The 20,297-nt window shown below is 41.3% G+C and overlaps 1 protein-coding gene across 4 annotated transcripts in view; it reads left to right on the top strand.

The window, feature by feature from the left end:
* Positions 1–6,088: 6,088 nt before the first annotated feature.
* Positions 6,089–20,297, top strand: part of TBC1D2B (TBC1 domain family member 2B) — a 41,348-nt gene continuing 27,139 nt past the window's right edge. For 2 of the 4 annotated variants that reach the window (XM_059482330.1, XM_059482329.1), the window contains exons 1-3: positions 6,089–6,412; positions 13,308–13,446; positions 18,088–18,253. In XM_059482330.1, coding sequence (XP_059338313.1) covers positions 6,089–6,412; positions 13,308–13,446; positions 18,088–18,253 — 629 coding nt within the window. Of the gene's footprint in view, positions 6,413–6,764; positions 6,951–13,307; positions 13,447–18,087; positions 18,254–20,297 lie in introns of those variants that run through there. The other 2 variants (XM_059482332.1, XM_059482331.1) reach the window with 1 other exon arrangement.

The following is a 20,297-nucleotide window of genomic DNA, read 5'->3' as shown; positions in this document are numbered from 1 at the left end:
ATTTCCTCAGTTGCCCCTGTGCTTCCTGTCTTTCTACAAAGCCAACACCAGGAGTTCCAAAACAGAAAACCACAGGAAAAGCTGCTCTGGTAATGTTTGTCTTGAACGGAAACAAATAGCAATAGAGATTTCCTGCAAAATAATTTTCATGTGACAAATGTAGCCTGGATTCTAGACCAAATAGTCTGGCTGAATCTCTCTATTTTTAGTTCAGATTATACCTGTTATAGCTTTTTCAATTTTTAAAAATTCATTTCAATTAACCATCTGCAGGGTTTTTTAATCCCATTCATCTTCAACAAATACAATTACTCTTTACTAGAATATTTGGTTCATTTGTTGAAAAGTGGTGAATAGACTTGTTATACAGTTAAGAACTCAAGAATTAGAAGGATTTGAAGAAAGCTTATTTGCAAAGAGCTGGTGCAACTGTTTGCTGTAACTTTTAGCTAACACCTCCAAGTATGTTAAGCAGTTCACGGTCTACACCAAAAGAAAAGTTCCTGTCCAAAGAATTTAGGCTGGAATTCATTCCATTGAAGTTCAAACACTGTAATGATTTGCTCTCCATCATCTGCTGCTTTCCCATTGACACTAGATGGAAACTGGAGGGAATGGATTTCTCACTTGCAATATACATTCCATCTGTGGATTATACAGAACTTGCCACTGCAGCATTAGGCCTCAGTTAAATATCTAAAGACTGGGGAGAGGAATCAGCTTTCAGAGAGATGGACATTCAAACTAAAGATAAAATGGTAAGAAATAAGAAAAGCATGTTTGGATAAGAATTAAAACAGTGGGTGCTGGTGGCACTGGGTGTTGTGTGTAAACTGTAGCTGTAAGTACAGAACCATTCACTGAGGCACACACATTGTCTGGGCTTGTTCCTACCTGCAATTCCTGGGAAAAACAGCTGGAACAAGACAGTGAAAGTTTCTCAATATTCCCATGACTGCAATTATCTGACATCAGCACTAAGCTTCAGCTATGAGCTGCCGTCTCTTTGAAGAGGTTTCTATTACAGTGCAAATGGAGGGAGGGAAGTGGTCCACGACCACTGTACATGGAAAGAAGGAAATTTAGGAGCTACTGAAGATATGCAGTTTCATGGTTGCAGTTAATACAATGGAAAGATGTAAGCCAGGCTATTGTGTCCCAGGAAATGAGTTAGAAAGTCAGGAAAAAGGCCACAGTGTGATTGACAGGTGAGAAAACTGGCTGGGCCTCTGAAATGTTGTGCTGAAAGTAAACACAACTTAAGACACTAATGGGCCGTATAACTGCTATTTAGCATCACCTAGTATCACCTAGTTAATTTAGGTGATCACAGAATCTTTCTTTTTACTGGACACTTCTGTAAGTCCCCATTGTATGTTCTCCAAAGGAAAGTATGACATGGAAGTATATGCATTTATGTAATAATATAAAGAAAATATCTATATAAATGGAAGTAAGTTACATTGTATGCAGCTGAAATAATTGTGTTTTATTAATTGTGTCATTAGCTTTGGTTATATCTCTTATCCATTAATCATTTAATCTCTACAACAGTACTCAAAATTATGCTTTTCCTCTTCAGCATACCTGCCAAGGCCTGTAGCAGTTCTGCAGCTCCCAGTTCTCCATGGGATCCACATGGATGCTGACAGGCCAAGGACTGGGTGCATATGGATTGCTCAGCTTCTTGCCACAGTTAAGTAATTCCTCCTTTTCTATTCATAAGGGTCTAGTTTGACTCTTTATCTTCTACACAACTACCAACTTGCCTGGATATCTTCACAAGTCAGATTACAGATTTCCAGCTAGAAATCAACACTGCCATTCACTGAATTGTATATTGTTGCTTTTTCACAGTGAAGAGTTCTTGCTAAAATGCAGTGCAATAACAGCAAAAAAAAAAGGTATGTATTAATGTTGTCATGTAGTCAACTGGTGTTAGATGAGACAGTTAACTGAAGTTAAATAAGATCTTTCCTACTGAATCAGAAAGTGCAGCTAAGCTTCCCAGCTTATCCACAGCTTGTATCCTTTTCCATTTTGAGAGGGGAACACAAATGATGAATGTGCAAGAGGAATGGAGCACCATCTAGTGCTTAAAGAATAATGCTGGAAAATGAGACATTATTAGCAGCACTTACAATAGCCCATGTAATTGTTTGGCTGACTTGTTTGCATAGAAAGAGAGAGTGTACTCTGCAAATGTAATACTGTGATGTTCTTCAGGACTGTGTGGTGACTGAGAGGCAGGGGGATGTAGAATGACATGTCAGACTGCATCAGAAACAGTCATTTGAAAAAATACTTTGCCTGTTTATTGGTTAAAGAAAAACCTTAGGAAAGTTTTTCTCATTCTCCACCTCCAAATAATTTAAATAATAGTAGGCCAAAACCATTCAGCCTTCAAAATAATATGTGATAGAATATGCAAGTACTGTACATAGGCTATAGTAGGGTGACAGTACTGACCTTGGCAGTGACAGTCATAGATTACATTTTGCAGGAATCTGCAAAATGTTTGTTAAAATGGAGTAAAAGTAACAGTTTAGCCCATATCTCAGCATGCAGGTTTGGGCTGATGCTGTGTGGGACAGGAATGGAGAAGGGGCAGTTGTCTGTAGTTCCATTGCTCTGGAAAGAAAAGACCAATGGATGTTCTGTGTGAGCTCTGAAAAACTCTGGGTTTCATCTCTGATGGAATCCCTATTTGTCAGAAGATATCAGACAAGAGACAGTAGTTTTTGCTTTCTGTGATGCCCAAAAGATAGGCTGGAATTAAATCCCCATAGACCACTGTCTATAGAGCAGGTATTTGTTTACTGCAGTGCTGGTGGTGAGGAGGATAGTTCTACCTAACTCACCTACCCTTGCCAAATCACTTCATCACATACACTCAGTAGCTAATTTATATAGTATGATCTCATGCTTATTAGATTTTGCACTGTGCTTGCTCCTCCCCAGTTTGGGGGTCAGGGGTCTTTGATGAATGCTTCCAAGGTCTTCTTCCCATCTGAACTTCTCAACTTTGTCTGCAGAGCATGCACAGTTACTGTGTACCTTGGTCTGTCTGGTCTTAACAGGCCTAAATTCTTTGTTTCGTGAATAATTGGCTTTAGAGTTGCCAATTTCTCACTAGTACTATACTTATCTATCTCTAAAGCTGTCCACCTGGTGAGTTTTTTCTTTTTTTTTTCTATTCAGCATTAAGCAACTAGTTAATTTTATACTAACCATTGCATTGTATAGCAAGTTATTTATATCAGGTTATATAGGTGCACAATTTATGATTGAGGTTATACAGGTATAAAAAGCTATGATTCAGGTTATATAGACATATAAAAAGTAATGATTTAGGTTATATTGATATCAGGTTATATAAATATATCAGGTTATATCAATATAACTCAAGCTATATAAGCATCTTTAACTTTGATCTAAGTTATATAGGCATTGTGGAAAGAAGCAGTGTATGCTCTCAGCCAGTCTAATTTTGGAGCTATGATCTCACTTTAATCAAAAGCACAGTACAGATATGCTGTTTTATTTATTTTTCTGTAAACATGACAGCATGAGCCTGGCACAGACACAAGCTGTATCATCTCTGCCTCCATGTTGATGACAGACTTCCTTTTTCTTGCATAGTTACCTTTTGTCAAGAATAAATGTGGACTTACTCAGGAACCATGAATGCTCATATTCAATAAAAGATAAAGTCACATTTATTACAAGTTAGACCAGTCTCAACTTTTTGAGAGTAAAAACATTTTTATTTTTTATGTGGAGTTTTTTGCCTTGTATGCCAAAAGTGCTATAACTAAAATACTAGTTAACTTTTAGGAGAGAAAACCACAGCAGAATAAAAGGGAATTTCAGTGTTTTCATGTTTGACAAGCTTTGTGGTCCTTTTAGGAGTATAATGACTGTCTCACTGTGTGTAACATTAGCTTGGCTGTTGCATTATGCTTAGGAGTTCTGTGCACACCAAAAGCTTCATTGACCCTGGCCTCTGGCCAGGAGGGAAATCTTGCCTTGTGATGTGCTATTTTTAGTTGTTTTCTAGACATTTGTTAGCAACAGAATGTCATCTATGCATCCTGGACATGAAAGGAAAAAGCAGGTAAATGTATTCTTTTCATTTAATTCACCACAACAACTTAGAGATAAGTTGCTGTTATTTGCCAGTCCACATCTGGATCTGTTTGTGAAAAAGTGCATACATGAAATAAGGAACTTATTTCCCAATAAGGGGAACTGTATGCTTATATGAATCAGCTGTGAAATTAGGGGATTCTCCTGCTATGAGAGTAGTAAGGAAGCTAAACAGAAAACTTAGAAAGAGAAGTACTGACAGCAAAAGTTTTGAGGATTTGGGATCCTGTGATTCTTTGATTTGCTGCAGGATGTAATCACTGATAGCCAGCAGGAGTCATGGGTGCTCAGCTCACAGAGAACAAGGCCACACTTCAGTACACTGATGAGATAATGTAACAGATCAGGGACAAGTGCTGGGGCACTTCAACTTGTCTAAATGGCTGAGATAAGGGAGCGGCAGCTTCCAAAGGGAATCAGTGTTTCCCCTGTGTAACTCATGCTCTGGCAAATGACACTTGGCAACAAAGAGCATGATGAATACTTTGTATTTGGGGAAGAAGAGACTGAGCAGTACGTGTGGAAGAAACATTATTGACCTGTTATTAAAGTAGGATCAACCCTTCTTACTGTCCACATTTACTAAAAGAATCCCAAAAGAAAAATGTCTAGCCTTAATTTGCTATGTGTAATCTTTCAGTAGATCCCACTTATGTCATGTGAGTTGACTGGGGAGGGAATTTCCACACCTCATTTTCTGTAACAAATCACTCATGTTTTCCTGCCCGCAGAACACTGGCTGTCTCCTCACTTGGCACATTTCTGGTCGGGAGGTGGCAGCCACAGGGGACGACTTGAGGAATGCTGCAGCAACCATAAAAATACTCAGGTGCTTTATATCCTTTACCACAGAATGAAAATGTTTTCTGATGAGACAGTTACTTTTTAATGAGAAATGAAGGCATTTAAAAATGAGGACAGAGCGAGAAGCTTTGGAGAATTTAGGATTTCTGGGTAACTGGAACCTCCAAACTGTCAAAATTCAGCCAGATGCTATTTCATAAATAGCATTGTACTGATAAAAACACCATAGTACATATTAGCTTCAACAACTATTTTGACAGCAAACCTTCCTTGCTGTATTTAAGGGTGAGAATGAAAAGCTGTATGTCATTAAACATGGAACAATCTCCTCCCATTTTTTGGATGATTATGCCACATCAGACTGTTTTCTGTATTAGTATCAGAGAATTAGGCATGTTTAAAGGAAACACGCATATAATGTGCTCCGAACACTCAGAGAAATGAAGTTACGTGTACCTCCCTGTGGTAGCCTGGTGTCTTCACAGTCAAATTTCCTATGTTAGAAGTTCCTTATTATTAACACAGAAGTTCCCTAGAGCCCAAAACGCGCTAGGCGTTTCAGTGGGAGGAAAAAAAAAAAAAAAAAAAAAAAAAAAAAGAAAGAAAAAAAATAAAAGGAAAAAAAATAGTTTGGTCTGTAGTCAGTCACAAGCCTAATCCCTGTAAAATACAGCTTTTTACCCAGTGATGTGCCTTCATTTTCCGTATATTTTTTGCGCTCCTTTGTCTGCTGCTGCGATGCCGGCAGGGATAAGATTCAGAATAGGAGACTACACGAGACTACAGGAGAAGGGTTTTAATCTGATCATAGGCCAAGGTATGATTTGGAAAACTGTGTTTGATTCGGTCAGAAAAGTGCCGGAGCCCGGCAGCACGGGAGCCCGGCACGGTGCGTGCGGAGCGGGGAGCGCCGTCCCACGTCAGCAGCGGCCGATTTCCTGGGGCAGGGCCGAGCCGGGGCTCGGGGCCGGGGCGGCGGCGGGGCCGCGCTCGGGAGTCGCGCTGGGCCGGGGCGGGCGCGGTGCCGGCGGGGCGGGCCCGCACCGCACTACAAGTCCCGAGAGGCGGCGGGCGCGGGTCGGGCCGTCCCCGCTCCCTACGCGGCCCCGGGGCTGCGTCCGCGGCGGGCGAGGCGATGCCGGCGGCGGGCTCGGAGGGGGAGGAGGGTCTGGCCGGGGAGCAGCCCGGCCCCGGCACCCCCAAGCTCTGCGGGTACCTGCAGAAGCTGTCGGGCAAGGGGCCCCTGCGCGGCTTCCGCAGCCGCTGGTTCGTGTTCGACCCCCGCCGCTGCTACCTCTACTACTTCAAGGGGCCGCAGGAGCCGCTGCCCCTCGGGCACCTGGACATCGCCTCCTCCTGCTTCAGCTACCACCAGCCCGAGGCCGGCGCGGCCGCTTCGGGGGACGAGCTCACCGCCTTCGAGGTGCACAGCCCCGGGGGGGCCGTCACCGTTCTCAAGGTAGGCCCGGGGCGGGCGGGACCCATCGCCGCTCCTGCCCCGGCCCCGGCCCCCTCCCCGGTGCCGCCCGCGCCCTCAGCCCGCGGCACCGCCCCGGCCGCGGGGCCCCTCCGCCGCTCCGTGCGGGCTGCTGTAGGAAGGAAGGTGCTGTTTCGCAAACGCCGCGGAGATCGGCAGTACCGGGCTGGCCCCAGCTGCCTGTTAGTTGAGAATTTCTCCTTTACGATTTCGTGTTTACCGTGCTCCTCCTCTGAGGAGGAAATGCTTCTACTGAGCATGGGCTGAGTGGCTTCTCTGGAATCGTCTGGGCAGGAAAAAAAAATTCCGAGGAAATCTGACGGGTTGAGGTTTTGGAAGTTTGGAGGGAGTGGTCGGGTTTCAGTTTTGGAGTGTTTATTTTGAAAAGATGATGCGTGGCAGGAGTCTGCGTCTAGGCTGCTTTGGGAGGAAGGAAGAGGAGGGAGAATTGTTTCCTCATAGTAGCAGAGCTGCTTATCGCCTTGTCTGTTCAAGGACTCACATTTTCGTAGGACAAGAGGTAAATGTTTGGATTATTTAAGATATCTTTCCTCTATTGTCATGCTTAGGAAAAAAAGCCAACAGGGAAACCATTTTGACTCAGTAAAGAAGAAATAAATTATTCTGAGCATCCATTGTTTTTGAATTCTGTTAAGGCAGATACGTGTCCTTCAAAGAGTGTTCTTCTGTATAGAATGTAACTTTTCACATGAACTGTGTACTTTCTGAGAAACAGTATTATAACATAATCCATTAAATGCTAAGCAGTAGAACTTCCTATTGAATCCTGGAAAATACCTCTTACATACTTATTTAACAGTGGAGATTTGAGCAGTCATGATACCTGCTTGGGGCTGTGGAGCATGATTGTGTCAAGCTTTCAGCATTCTGTTTTGATGAGTATAAATGTCAAAATACCGACTCATTAACATGCTTTACTGGAGAATAAGAAATTTTTTTACCTAGGAAACTAATACAATAATAATTTTAACAGTATTTGCTTAGGTAAAAGCAGTGTAGTCAGTTGCACGTAAAAACTACCTTTGTATAGTTGTAAAAGATTTTACTACTTTCAATGAATCTGCCTTTATAGCCCAAGTGTTTGTGTTATGAGCATTAAAACTGCACACTTGGTTTAAGCTTTGCTTTCAATAGTTTGAGGAGTTTGCTTTGTTTTAATTAGCATCTAGTGATTTTGTGATTTTACATGGAGATCTTCAGAAAAGTTTTGTGTTGGGGGTGCCTTTTGAACAGGAGGGGTTTTGTTGAGAAACACAGGATTTGTGATAAAGATTGCAGTGTGAAATGTTATGTGCCATGTTTGACTGACTGTCAGACAGTACTTTGGCAGCAGCCTTGGATGTCTTCTGCAGTCATGAAGACACAAATCATCCTCAACACTGATATACAAATGTAAGACATGGAGGGTTTCTTTTTCATTTTTTCTTATTTTGTATATTTTGGCCTACGATGTTGCTACTCTGCCCATATTTTATGTGTTAATATTTTTCCAGTGCTCTCGAGGAAGGAACATGCGCAGATTGGGAACTTTCTTCATGTTTCCCTTATGGGGATTGAGAAATGGTGCCAGTCAAGAAAGTCAAATTAATTTCTGCAATTAGCAGAAAAAGATAATTTTGTGTTGTGATGCCCTAAAGCAGCCACATAATTGTACATAAAGATGATGTTGTGTTGTAGGTGTTTATATAGTAAAGAAAGAGTTAATGAAAATCTTAAGGGATATTGCAGGACCATCTGGCATTTTGTGGCCGGTTTTGAAGCTGAAATTAATTTTCTTCAGTCCAGCATGATAACTCTTTAAGGCCTTTAAAAGCATCCTCAGCTAACTTAGGTAGAATTGCAAATTAATTCAAGATGGTAAATGAAAAAAACCATACACCCCAACCCCTCTCCCTCCCCCTCCAATCCAGCCCCTGTTAAAAGCAAATGTGATTTTCTATCAAGAAAACATTACACACAGAGCACGAGGAATAAAGTCAAGTGAAATGTATTCTTCAGCCTGTAATTCACATGCTTTGTTTTCCTCAATTTGCTGTTTGTTCAAAATTTCCACATCTTGTGATCTGGCCTTTCCCATTCAGTGTTACAGACTAAGAAGGCCAATAAAAAACAAGCTGCTGGAATTCCAGATTGAAATGATGATGCTATTGAGGAATGCATTATTTCTTATCATGCCTCAGTTTCGTGTTAGTGTAATGATTCCATCATCTTGATTGCTCAGCCTTTTGTCAGGTATTGGGAGCTGAGAACTCTATGATGTACTCTAGCTTTTTTGCCTAGATAAGAATTTTGGAAAAAATATACTGCAGCCTTTACAGCACATAAAGCAAAATGTTCATATTTTAGAGCTGTAGGTAACCAGCCTGCCACTTGTATGATTGTGGTTTTTTCTGTACATTTCCAACAGGTGCAGAAGAAGCTAAATGTGTGTAAAAATCTTTTCCATTTAAATATATAACAGATACCATCCATTTAGGTAAAGGAGCACAGAAAATTGTGTACTTTATGAATATGGATAAATTATGTTTGAGAATATTTTCCTGGAAAGGCATGCAAATACTGATCCTGAAAATATGTCCTGTAACACTAGGATGCTGTAAATACTATCAAATGAACATTTGGCTGTGTTTGCACAGCAAGACCTTGCATTAAGGGGGGAAATAATTAACATTACGAATATATAAACATGAACAAAGGCAGCATTTCTCATTTATTTTTAAAGCAGTGTCTTGTGGTGATATGTTTTGCTTGCTTCAGAACCAAAGGAACTCTGGCCAGTGATGCTGGACTGTGTGTCTGGTCACTTCTCTGTGAATAGTGGTGAATTGGGAGTGGAACAGAAATTTCACAGAGTTGTGAAAGAAAAAAAATTCTCTGGGCTATTGGCCAAGTGTAAACATTTCAGAGGTTTCAGGGCCCTGATGCTTCAAAGTATTGGACCCCAAACTTGCTGAGCTGAGAGTGGCTTAGGGGCAGATGCTGTAATTTGTCAGTGATCAGTGATGTTGAGCTTGAACAGTTTTGCTGCAGGGCCTGACACAGCAGAGGAGGGAGCTCTGCACTGAGGGTGGTTTGTTTGAGCTGATGCTTCTTGCTCAAAACTTTGCTGGTTAGTGGTTGCAGTGCTTTAATTAAAAGTTGGGCTGCCCTCCAGAAGAAGCCATCTGGCTCCAGATTTGCTGTTTGAGCATAGCAGGAATAGTAAATCTTAAGAAATGCAAACTTTCTGGTGATGTTCCCTTTTTACAGAATAGCTTGAGGGAGAGTTTGTCTGTGTTCAGAAATGTAGCAAGAATTTTAATGGGATTTCTCAAAATGTGAGGTCTGCTTCTTGCATTTCTTTGGACTCTTCCTTTAAAGTATTTAAAGTTGGCATACGTGTTCCACCAGTGTGTCCAGTGGCAGTCCATGGATGTTTTCCTCAAATAATTCTTCTCTGTCATGTCTGGATCAGAAGGTGACAATTCTACATCATTCTTAGTGGAAGAATTTAGGGGAATATTTTAAATTAAATTGCAGTAATTTTCCATTGTGCTGTATGGCTCTTCACTTAAGAGCGTCTTTTACTCCTAGTGTTGCCTGTAAGTTTGCAGCAGTACACTTACAGTAATTCCTTATTTCACACCAGTTCAGGGGACATTCATGGTAGTTTTTCTTCTCCTCACAGAAGTGCATCCATTAAAATGTGACTGCAAGGCTCTGCAGTAAGAAAGCACCTTAGCAATACCTTAGTAGCTATAAGGATTCGTTTGTGAAATTGATTGCTACTCTGCTTAATTAAATGTTTTGGCTCTCATGGTGGGCAGTAGCCAAATACTAGTAAAAGTCATGAGAAACAGGCAAGCATAGGAGTGTTCCTTTCTTTGACAGATAAAGTGAATTTAAAAATATGTTTCAAAATTTGTACTCTTTATGATTAGGGGAAGATGAAGACTTAAATATTCTATGTGTGGTTCTTGGTTTTATTTTGTTTTGATTTTTTTTAAACAGTCTATTTCAAACAACAGCTTAAATGATTAATTTTGTTTAAACAAAACAAATTTTAACAGAGATTTTTAGGATATTCTTTTAGTTGTAAATAACTGAGATGCCTGTAATAAAGTCAGCCAAAACTGTTCAAAGGGAGAGGAAGACTCCCTTTGAAGAGGAGGACTGTGTACAGGAGGAAAAAAAAGGCAAGGTAACAGGCTGGGAGCAGCAGGAGGGCGCGGAGTAATTCTTGGGGAAATCACTTAAAGCAGGGGCGTGAGAAGCCTGTGCTGCTCTGCCTTGGCACTTTGTGCTGGAGGGCGGGCACGGCTGCCTGGCCCTGTGTGTAACAGCCTCCCCTGGCAGCTGAGTGTGCCTCGTGCAGCTGGGAATTGGAAAGCAGCAAGGAGCAACTCCAGGAGCACTGATTCACTGCTCTCTGAGGGTGATTGGTGAGATGGGAGCGGGACAAGTTGTGAGAGAGGTCATGAAGTTCAAGAAGTCATGGGCAGAAGGTAATTGTAGGTATGACTTTGACTGCAGGTGGGTTGCCTCTTTAGCTGTGTTGTGGTAGCAGAGAACCACGTAAGCACTGCATCCTGTGTTAGTGGAAGCTCTTTGAATTCTTGGTGGTTTTTGCTGGGGCACAGTAAACCATTGCTTTACATGGCCTGTGAGCAGGTGTCTCTAAAGGAAGTATAAGCTCTCATATTTACCAGGACTGAAGTTTTCCCACTGGTTAAAGCTCCAAAGGAAGTACTTCAGTGCTAGGAGTAGAAGGGGAGATGTTTACTCCTGACAAGAAGTGACTGTAGTCTGTAGACTTAAAATCCTGCTCCTGTGGTGGTCATTCCCAAACTGCCAGAGGTGGCTGTGGGGATTGGCGTTGCCCAGGGCCCAGTTCTTTGCCCTTCTGAACTATTCTTTACCCTATGCATTTTTTTTGTGAGGGAAATGGTTTTCTCTGGTTTCCTGTGAGTAAGCAAAAAATAATACATGAAGGTGATTTCCATTTCAGATTAGAAGTATCTTGGTTACATATCTTTCTTACTAACTGGCTCTGCAGTGTTCTCATGTGTCACTTGTTTGTTTCACTTCTTGATTTATGAATGTTTATTTGATTTATATATCTTGTATCCTGCCATGTGCATAATGTACTGAAAGGAGCTGGGGCAGCAGCTTCAGGAATAACTGAGGTTTTCTGCTTAATCTCCTTGAATGGTCCTTTGGAGCCATTTGCTGTAGGGTATCATGGTGTTAAAGCTCGTAGGGGTACAAAGAGCCAAAAGGTAAAATAAAAATGCATCTCTCTCATGATTAAACAGAGATTACAAATTGCTGAATCAGAGAGAGCACCCTGGGGAAGCATCAGTTTTTGTTTGTCGTGCTGTTTATGCTTTGTGTTGTCATTAGCTACTCTTGGGACCAAAATATAGTGGCCAATGAATCTTCAATTTTACTAGACCAGAAGTGTTCTTATGTGAGAAATGTAGACAATTCTGTGCCATTGCTGTGCTTTGTGCAGCACTTTCTGTATGCCTTTATATGTAAATATGTGTTCTTTGTCGCTCTCCATTCTTTTGCAGCTGTACGTTGCACAGGTGCCCTCTGAATTTCTGAGGAATAGAACAAAAAACTGTTTGAAATTAGGTTGTCTTTAAGGAGTAAACATAGTCCTCTTTTCCACTGATAATGCCCTCATGCACTTTGGGAGGAGGTAGGAGAAAGGCCAGCTAAAAGATAAGCACTCCATGTGCTAACAAGCCAGAGGAGTTAGGGGAGTGTCTTCTCATCAGTGCTAATTTTTTTGTTCCTAAACAATCCATGTTACCAGGTCAGGTGCTTGTCCTAGACTGGCAGCTGGAGAGGTATGTTGAAATAACAATTACTTTTCCATGAGAGCACCTGCAGTGTCAGATACTTTCACTTGTCTCTTCTTGGTATTTGTATATTGTCATTTCTCGTGCTTTGAAATGACTTAGAGCTCTGATTCAAGGTATGTTTGAATTCTTCCTCACTTACTGCCCATTCATATTTTTGACTGGAGTCTTGTAGGTTAGGCATTAATGTTGGGTTATGGGTTTTTTTTGTTTTGAATATGATTTTTCTATAGAAGGTGGTTACCTCATGGTATCATCAGGAAATACGGTATGCAGATTTAGTCATTAAAGTAAGAGGCATTGCAATGCATTATTCATTTGTTGGTTTCTGCTGGTAAGAAAACAAGTTAAAAGAAAATGGGAATCTTCTGGAATGTGTATGGGATTTTTTCCAATAATATACATTTGTAGTTATATGTTCAAACAGTACTTTGTGTGTAAAATATAAGATGCTACTGCATTTTCTAAAGTTTGAGTGTAAAACTGAAGAAAAGGAATGCACGAGACTACTTCTAATGAAAAATTCTGGTGTGAAAATCATGGATGTGCATGTGACCACAAGGTGCACCTGGTCCATTGTGGTTATTCCTTTAAAATCATACTGATTTTGAGTGATGGTACCTTGGTGGTCTGCTGCTGATCTGTGTGGGGTTTATTATTGCACTTGGAATGACTGTGTTCATGTACAAGGGCATACAGGTGTGGGGTTTATTATTGCACTTGGAATGACTGTGTTCATGTACAAGGGCATACAGGTGTGAGTTTATTATTGCACTTGGAGTGACTGTGTTCATTACAAGGGCATACAGGTGTGAGTTTATTATTGCACTTGGAGTGACTGTGTTCATGTACAAGGGCATACAGGTGTGGGGTTTATTATTGCACTTGGAGTGACTGTGTTCATTACAAGGGCATACAGGTGTGAGTTTATTATTGCACTTGGAATGACTGTGTTCATTCCAAGGGCATGCAGGGGTCTCACAGCGCTCTGCTCCCGTGTCCTGCAGGCTGCGACTCGGCAGGACACGACCTACTGGCTCCAGGAGCTGCAGCAGAAGAGGTGGGAGTACTGCCACAACCTGGACAGCCGCACCTCCCCCACGCCCAGTGACTTCTCCAAAGGGCTCGTTGCCAAAGACAACCCTGGTACGTTGGGAACCTGAGTGACAACAGAGGGCACAGCTCTCCTCAGTGTCAGTTCATCAACACCACGAGTTGCACTGGGGTACAGAATTGCCTTAAGAAAGACTTTTCACATCTTTTCATCAAGTAACTCTATGTAAACTTTGCATATGCTACAATATTTAACATAAATGTGATTTTATATCCTTTACAAAATCTGTTGATTTCTTGAAAAACAGATTTTTAGAAGTGAAATAAAATTGAGTAGTCTTACAACTAGGTTTCATTAAGCTTAGGTAAGTTGTCTTTTAGTGGTTGCAACATCTTAAAAAGTTAGTATGGTAAATATCCTGAGATGTAGACTTCAGTTTTTAATGGGAACAGGTATATTTTGCATTCTGGATGACCATGCTTTGTTCCTGAAAAGGTATGGTGTGGTGGATCTGTCTGACTTTGATAAAAATGCAGTGCCTTCAAAACTGAAAGACAATCTGCACTGATGTTACATGAGTGAAGTTCAGTCTGTGAAATACCTTTAGGCAAGGAAAACATAATTCTACACTAGTGTCAGAGTTATCAACATTATACAGAGTTACTCTGCATTTTTTACTACATTGCACAGGCACTTGTGAATTGTTTTATTCCTCAATCCCTACAGAAATTGATTTCTTGCTGATTTCTGTTGTCCATAAATAAGATTGAGTAAAATCCAATTCTGTGCCAAGTTAGGCATTAGTAAGGCTCTCCTGGCTTTAAGCAGTCTTGTGGTCAGGCACATTTCATCAACAGGTGTCACATTTGGTTGATGTCACTTTGCTCCCCTGTAAACCCAGCAGTGCTGACCTGTTGCTGTCACACCTTGTCCCCTCCTGAGTTTCAGGTCCCGTTTTAGTGTTGTCCTCTAACCCATTCTCTCCTTTGAGATAATGTGCTGCTTGTGCCTGCTTGCTCAACACAGCCGGCCTCACATGTGTTTGCTGGGGCTCAGCTGGGCCTGGCAGGCACTGCAGGCAGCTCCTGCTGAGAGCAGAGCCCAGCCCTTGAGCTGCTGCAGGCTGGCCCTGCCATGTGCCAGTGCAGGGTCTGCAGGCAGCAGCAATCAGCCTCTTCTCCAGATGAGTTTTTTGGCCAGTGTAGTTTCCAGAAGTGGTTTGCTGTAGGGACAGGTGAATGGCAGGATTAGCCCAAGAGAATTGTTGGGAATGCCACGTGGGATGGTTTGAGACCCCTTTTTTTGGCAGTAGCCAGTCTGGGTAGCAGCTTGTCAAGCCATGCAGATGCAGAGCACACGTATTGGTGGGCAAAAATCTAAGTGTTGCAAAAGGGAACAGGCTTTGGCTCTTTCAGCCCTTTGTCTTTCTGCCTTCAGCCTCTTGTTCTCTGCTGCACAGGCTCCCTTTTTTGTTGTGTTTAACTGACCCTGTGCTGAGTAGGTTGAGGTCATATATTAGCTAGAAAGGAGCACTTTTTTTCATTTCTGCTAGATTGATGAGTGGAATATGTTCAGTGTGCAATCAGGTGATTGCACAGCTGGTGGACAGGAGGGAACAAGGCACAGCAACCAAATACAGGAAGGCAGAGTAAAGCAGCAGACAGGCCTGCCCTCTTGGCAGCAGGGTGTTGGATCACATCAACTGTAATGTGTAACTTGGCCACAGAATCTGTTCTTTTTTGTGCTGCTTCCCTCAGAGCTTGGGTACAATGTGAAACAAGCCTCTGTGACTGCAGCACCTGTTTGCATCACATCCAGTTGTTTCATCACTGATCTGGTTTTTTCTGTAAGTCATTAGGGGCTTTCTGGATAAGCCAGCTGAACCTCTTCATGTGTTTGTTTTTTTTTTTTTTTTTAAATTTAAATTACTATTGTTGTTATATCCAGGACTAGGAATGTCAGCATAACATGCATGGGCTGAGTAGGCCCATCCCTTTCAGGGGTAGCCTGCATTTAAACTGCATGATGTAGAATTTGGAGCTGCATCTTGAGTATCTCATTTTCTAGGACAAATCCCAGTGATAACTCTTATCATCAGCTGAAGTGTTTAAGTAGGGATCCCTTTTGGGGAAAATGCAAATACCCAGAATGATTGATTCTTGTTCTTTCCTTCTTTTTAATCAAGTACTCCAGGAGTTTCTTCTAGAGTTACGGGATTCTCTAAGGCTCTGGTTTCATGTTGATGACCAAGATATTTGTCTTGTGGCTTTTTTCTTCTTTTTTTTTTTTTTAAGAATTGAATGTGCATGCAGTGTTGTGCTTTATACCAGAGCACAGAAATTGATTTCTTTTGCTGGTGCTCAAGTACAGATGCTATCACAAATGTTTTAAATGGGGAAGTAGTCTGCCTTCAGTCCAAACCCAGAACTGCTTACTGCAGCCTTGCCTGTCTGTCCTCCCCTGTCCTCTCCCCTCCCTGTTCAGAAACCTGGACTAACTGGGGCATGCATGGAGCTAGATACAGCTTTGTGGATCAGCCTTGAAAGGTTTTTAAGAGCATTCAACATAGTGAAAAATACTTCAAAGTATTTATCAAAGTGGGATGTGGGAAATTGAATATTAACAGTAATTACACTGTAGGATTTGTCGTGGAGATGCCTTACTACCATGGAAGTCAAATAAATTATTTGTTCTTTATACCATGTGGGATTATTATTTTTTCTTGAAATCTAAAATGTTAATGTAGTTTTGATTATTTCAGTTCTTAATTTGCATTAATAAAATGTGCAATGCCACGTATTTATAAGATTGTTGTGTTTTGAAATAAGTTCCAAAAAAAGATTTTTTTTTTTACTTGGAGGTTGCACAAGCAGCCACTATAATTTGCTGTGCTTTGTGTGCTGTGCAGTCCATGCCTCTAACAAAGCTCCTGGCTGGTGTGGGCAGGGGGTGATGTCCAGTGAGCAACCTCAGGGTGCCACATCCAGACAATTGGCATGTCTGGGAGGGGAAATGCATTTGTTGGGAATTCAGCTCTTGAGCAGTTCCTTTACCTGGACCATCCTCTAAAAGGACTTAGCAGAATCACACAGGTAGAAGATGAAACAAGCTGTAAGTGTAAAGGCAGAATGTTAGTATTCCACCTTGGCTTTGAGTGTGCATGAAATTTTTGTCTCTGCATTGTGGCTTGGGTTGGTTTTTTTCCCACTTTGGGAAGTTTGGGTTTTCTGGGGGGAAGGGAGAGGGTTGGGTTTGGTTTTGTTTTTAATTATTATTTTGTAGTTAAAACCTACTTATTCTCTTTCCTCTTCATTAGACAGTAAATATAATCCCATGTTTAGTTTTATCTAAGCTATTTTAGCTGAACTGTGCTTAGTTAGAACAGCCACAGTGCAAAAGAACTTGGAATTCCCTTTGGCTGATAAGGCCCTGAAGTATCTGTTTATAAAAATCAAGGCAGTGTAACTTGTACCTCTATTTGAAACATGATATGATACATTTCTGTGTCAGATACTATTTTTCAAGGGTTTGAGACATTCCTAGTGTCAGAGATCTTTAATATTTCATTTTCTTTATCACAGAATGTTCTTTCTACTTCTAATCTTTGATACTTGGTAAAAGTAACCCCCTGGGTAATTGGAGGATAGGGTTTGCTTAAAGATGGTCTCTGCTTGTGCCAAGCAATTGTCAGAGCAAAGGCTGAAAGACTCACCAGGGATAAAAGAGGGTATCATAATTTCCTAGGGTTTTATTTAAGTCAGAGCCCATCCAATGTGTTACTTGCTAATATAAATGCTGAATCAAGTCTGAGAGTGTTGTCAAAAAAATCTTTAATCCACTTCAGTACTTTATGAATTATATCAAGACTGAAAATTGCAATTGGGTTTGTTTAACTTGCCTTTTCAGAGGGTTTGTAGAAGGTTGTAAACCACTTTAGGCTTCTCTCTAATGCTTTTTGCTACTCATAGTATATTCTGTATTTTTTTACTCCCTCTTCCTCCTGGAGGGAGACAGCAGCTCTCCAGACTAATGGAAACACAGAGGTAGCACAGGCACTGCAGGTTGTGCAGGCTGTGTTTGTCAGGGTGATGTGTTGGAGCCCTGGTGTGCTGGTTGGGTCAGCCTGTGCAGGGCTGTTCTGCAGCTCTGCAGGGCCTGTCCATGGGGCCCCACTTGCTGCAGTGCACAGGAGATTTGCCTGGGCTGGCTTGAGGAGGGGCTGCATTCAGGAGCCCTCACTGGTGCAGGAGGTGTCTGATGTCCTGCAGAGCTGTGCCAGCATTCTTGGTTCTGGCAGTGCCCAGCCTGGCCTTGCACAGCACTGCCTCAGGGCTGTGAAGGTCACTGACTTGCAGCAGCAGAGTCACTTTTAGGATGAATAACTTACAGGATGAGAGCTGGGTCAGTGTTTTTGTGACACTGTTCTGGACTTGGTTCTGATTGCCTATTTTGTCGCTGACTCATGAAATAATGCTTTGTAAGCATCACACAGGTCCTGTCTGTTATCAAAAGTATGTGGCCACAGTGAGATCTGACTGAGAAGTTTGTGATTTATAAGGTTCATTAGAACTGAATGTTTTATAAAGTTTTTTGTTTTTAGCAATTTAAAGTAAGCCCTGAACAATGTCACTAGCAGGCTTAGCAGTCTATGACTTTACAGAGCCAATATTCTTTTACTTTTTGAAGATTGTTTATTTTTTCTCTCTTTTTTTTTTTTTTTTCTTTTAATATAGATATAAGTATCCTAAATCAAAATGCTTCAGCAGAGAGAGCTAGAAATATTCTAGCTGTGGAGACTTCTCCTACAGACCTGGTGGGGGAACAAGCAGCATCCCAGCCTGCACCAGTCCAAGGAAGTGCCATCAATTTCTCACTTAAACAATGGAGTACTGAGATCAAGTAAGTTGTGAACCTGGGACAAAGAGTTCCCATGGGATTGGTAGTTCCTGACCAAGACTATTTCCTACATTGCTGTGTGGTCAGTGGAACTTAGAATGATGGGAGGTGATGGGTTGGGTTTGTTTGTTGTATTTCTTCAAGTAAACAGACTCTTTATTTACTGTTTGAAGGTTTAAGGGAGCATTATTGTGTATTATTTATTATTGTGTAGCATCACTGATAGCTGAAAAGTCTTGTACAGCACTTCCAGTGATGGCTTTGCACTCTGAACCCCAGTGGTTGTTGAGGCTGAGTTGTATTCTCAGCCACTGCTGCTTTTTCATGGAGCAGTCAATTCCCAGTGTTGTATTAGTCCTAGTACTCAGTGCATAGGAACTATTTTTGGTGATGAAAATCAAACCAATATAAATCCTTGGGTTTTGTTTTCTTCTTAAAAGAAATGAAAGCTCATTTGAAATGGACACAGATTTGAAGTGGATGTAGTTCAAATTCTTGAGCAAAAATGTGGCAGACAGCTTCTCTACAACATCAAAACCCCTCACAATGACTTTACTCTCTAGTATTAATTGCTTTAAGGAAAGCAGTCCCATTGGTTTTCAGCTCTCCTGCTGGGTTTCTTTCTAAAGAATTTTGTGGTTTTCTTGGCCCACATAGATGGATTTTCTACTTCTGCTTAAAGCATGTTACAGTGCTAATGCAGAGCAGCTCACAAAGCAGAGCTGTAGCTTTGGTTAAAAAAACTACAGCATGTAAAGCATGTCCTTCTTGAGCTGGGAGGAGAATGTTCATTTTCATCAGCAGTGCAAAGTTAAACAGATCCCCTTTAAAGCTTTCTGGTTTAGGGATCTGAGAGGTTACCAGATAGTGCTGGTTTTGGCTGTGGGTTGTTTTGGGGTTTTTTTTCCTAGTGTTGTGGTTGGTTGTTTTCCTCCCTTCTCCAGCAGTTCTGTACCATTTGGGATGGGGGAAGATCTGGCAGCCTTTGGAATATGTGTGCTCTATGCAGTGTCTTACTGGGTTGTGATCAGTTACAGCCCCAGTGTTAGAGGATGGATCAAAGTGTGTCTAAAACTGCAGAGAGCTTCCTCTCTTGCTGTGAGCACGTTATTGGTTTATATTTATGAATTTCTATTAAGGTGTGTAGATGTCTCAGTAAAAGCCTTTGTCCTCCCTCCTGAATACATTTACACACATTTAGTGTGATGCTGTCTGACAGAGAAGATATTGCTATAATAGCTGTATTTGCATCCTAGGTAGCAGTTGTAATGTAATAATGGGGGGGAGAGGGGAAGAAAAATATGTCTTGGAGTTAAGCAGTGTATATATTTACAGTAATTAAAGTTGAAATGTGCTTCTCTACTTTTAAAAATACACTTTGATGTATACAGACATTTAGGCTTGATTTTTTTTTTTCATTTTCTTGCTCTCACCTACTTATTTATGCAGAATATAGATTTGGAAGCATACTGAATTACTATAACCTCCAGTTGTATAACCATACAAACAAGACTTAAACCCCAAACATTTAAAAATAGAGACTCATTAGATCATATGATTGGCTCTTGTGTAAGTTGCCCGATTGTAGTTAGGGAAATAAATGCTGTTTTCAAATTTATCTATTTATTCTTTTGTAATATTTTAATCTAATAGAAAGTATTGGAGGACTGCTGCTTGAATGCCCTGAACAAACTTGTGCAAAAGCTTCACAAAACTCAGCATCAGCTATGATTTTTCATGGGCCTAACAGCAGTGCTTTAAAGAAGCTGTTCTGGAAGTCACTTGACTTGTTCTTTATGTTTTTTTCAACCTTTAGAAGGTGGTGTTCAGGCTTTTAAATGTTAAGGCTGAGTGAGTGCAGAACAGGCACAGAGAACAGAAGGGAGAATGTGGAGTTTTGCCTGGTAAGAGATCAACCACCATTTGGAGAAGAGGTGTAGAGATGCCAGGGAGCACCTCCTGAGACCCTCACTGATATTGGGTGTCCAATCTGTCATTGCCCAGTTTGATTTACATAATTTGTGTGGAATGTCTGAACAAAGAAATT

The sequence above is a fragment of the Ammospiza nelsoni genome, chromosome 14, assembly GCF_027579445.1.
Source record: "Ammospiza nelsoni isolate bAmmNel1 chromosome 14, bAmmNel1.pri, whole genome shotgun sequence".
NCBI classification, from domain to species: Eukaryota; Metazoa; Chordata; class Aves; order Passeriformes; family Passerellidae; genus Ammospiza; species Ammospiza nelsoni.
This window is presented reverse-complemented; position numbering and strand designations above follow the sequence as displayed.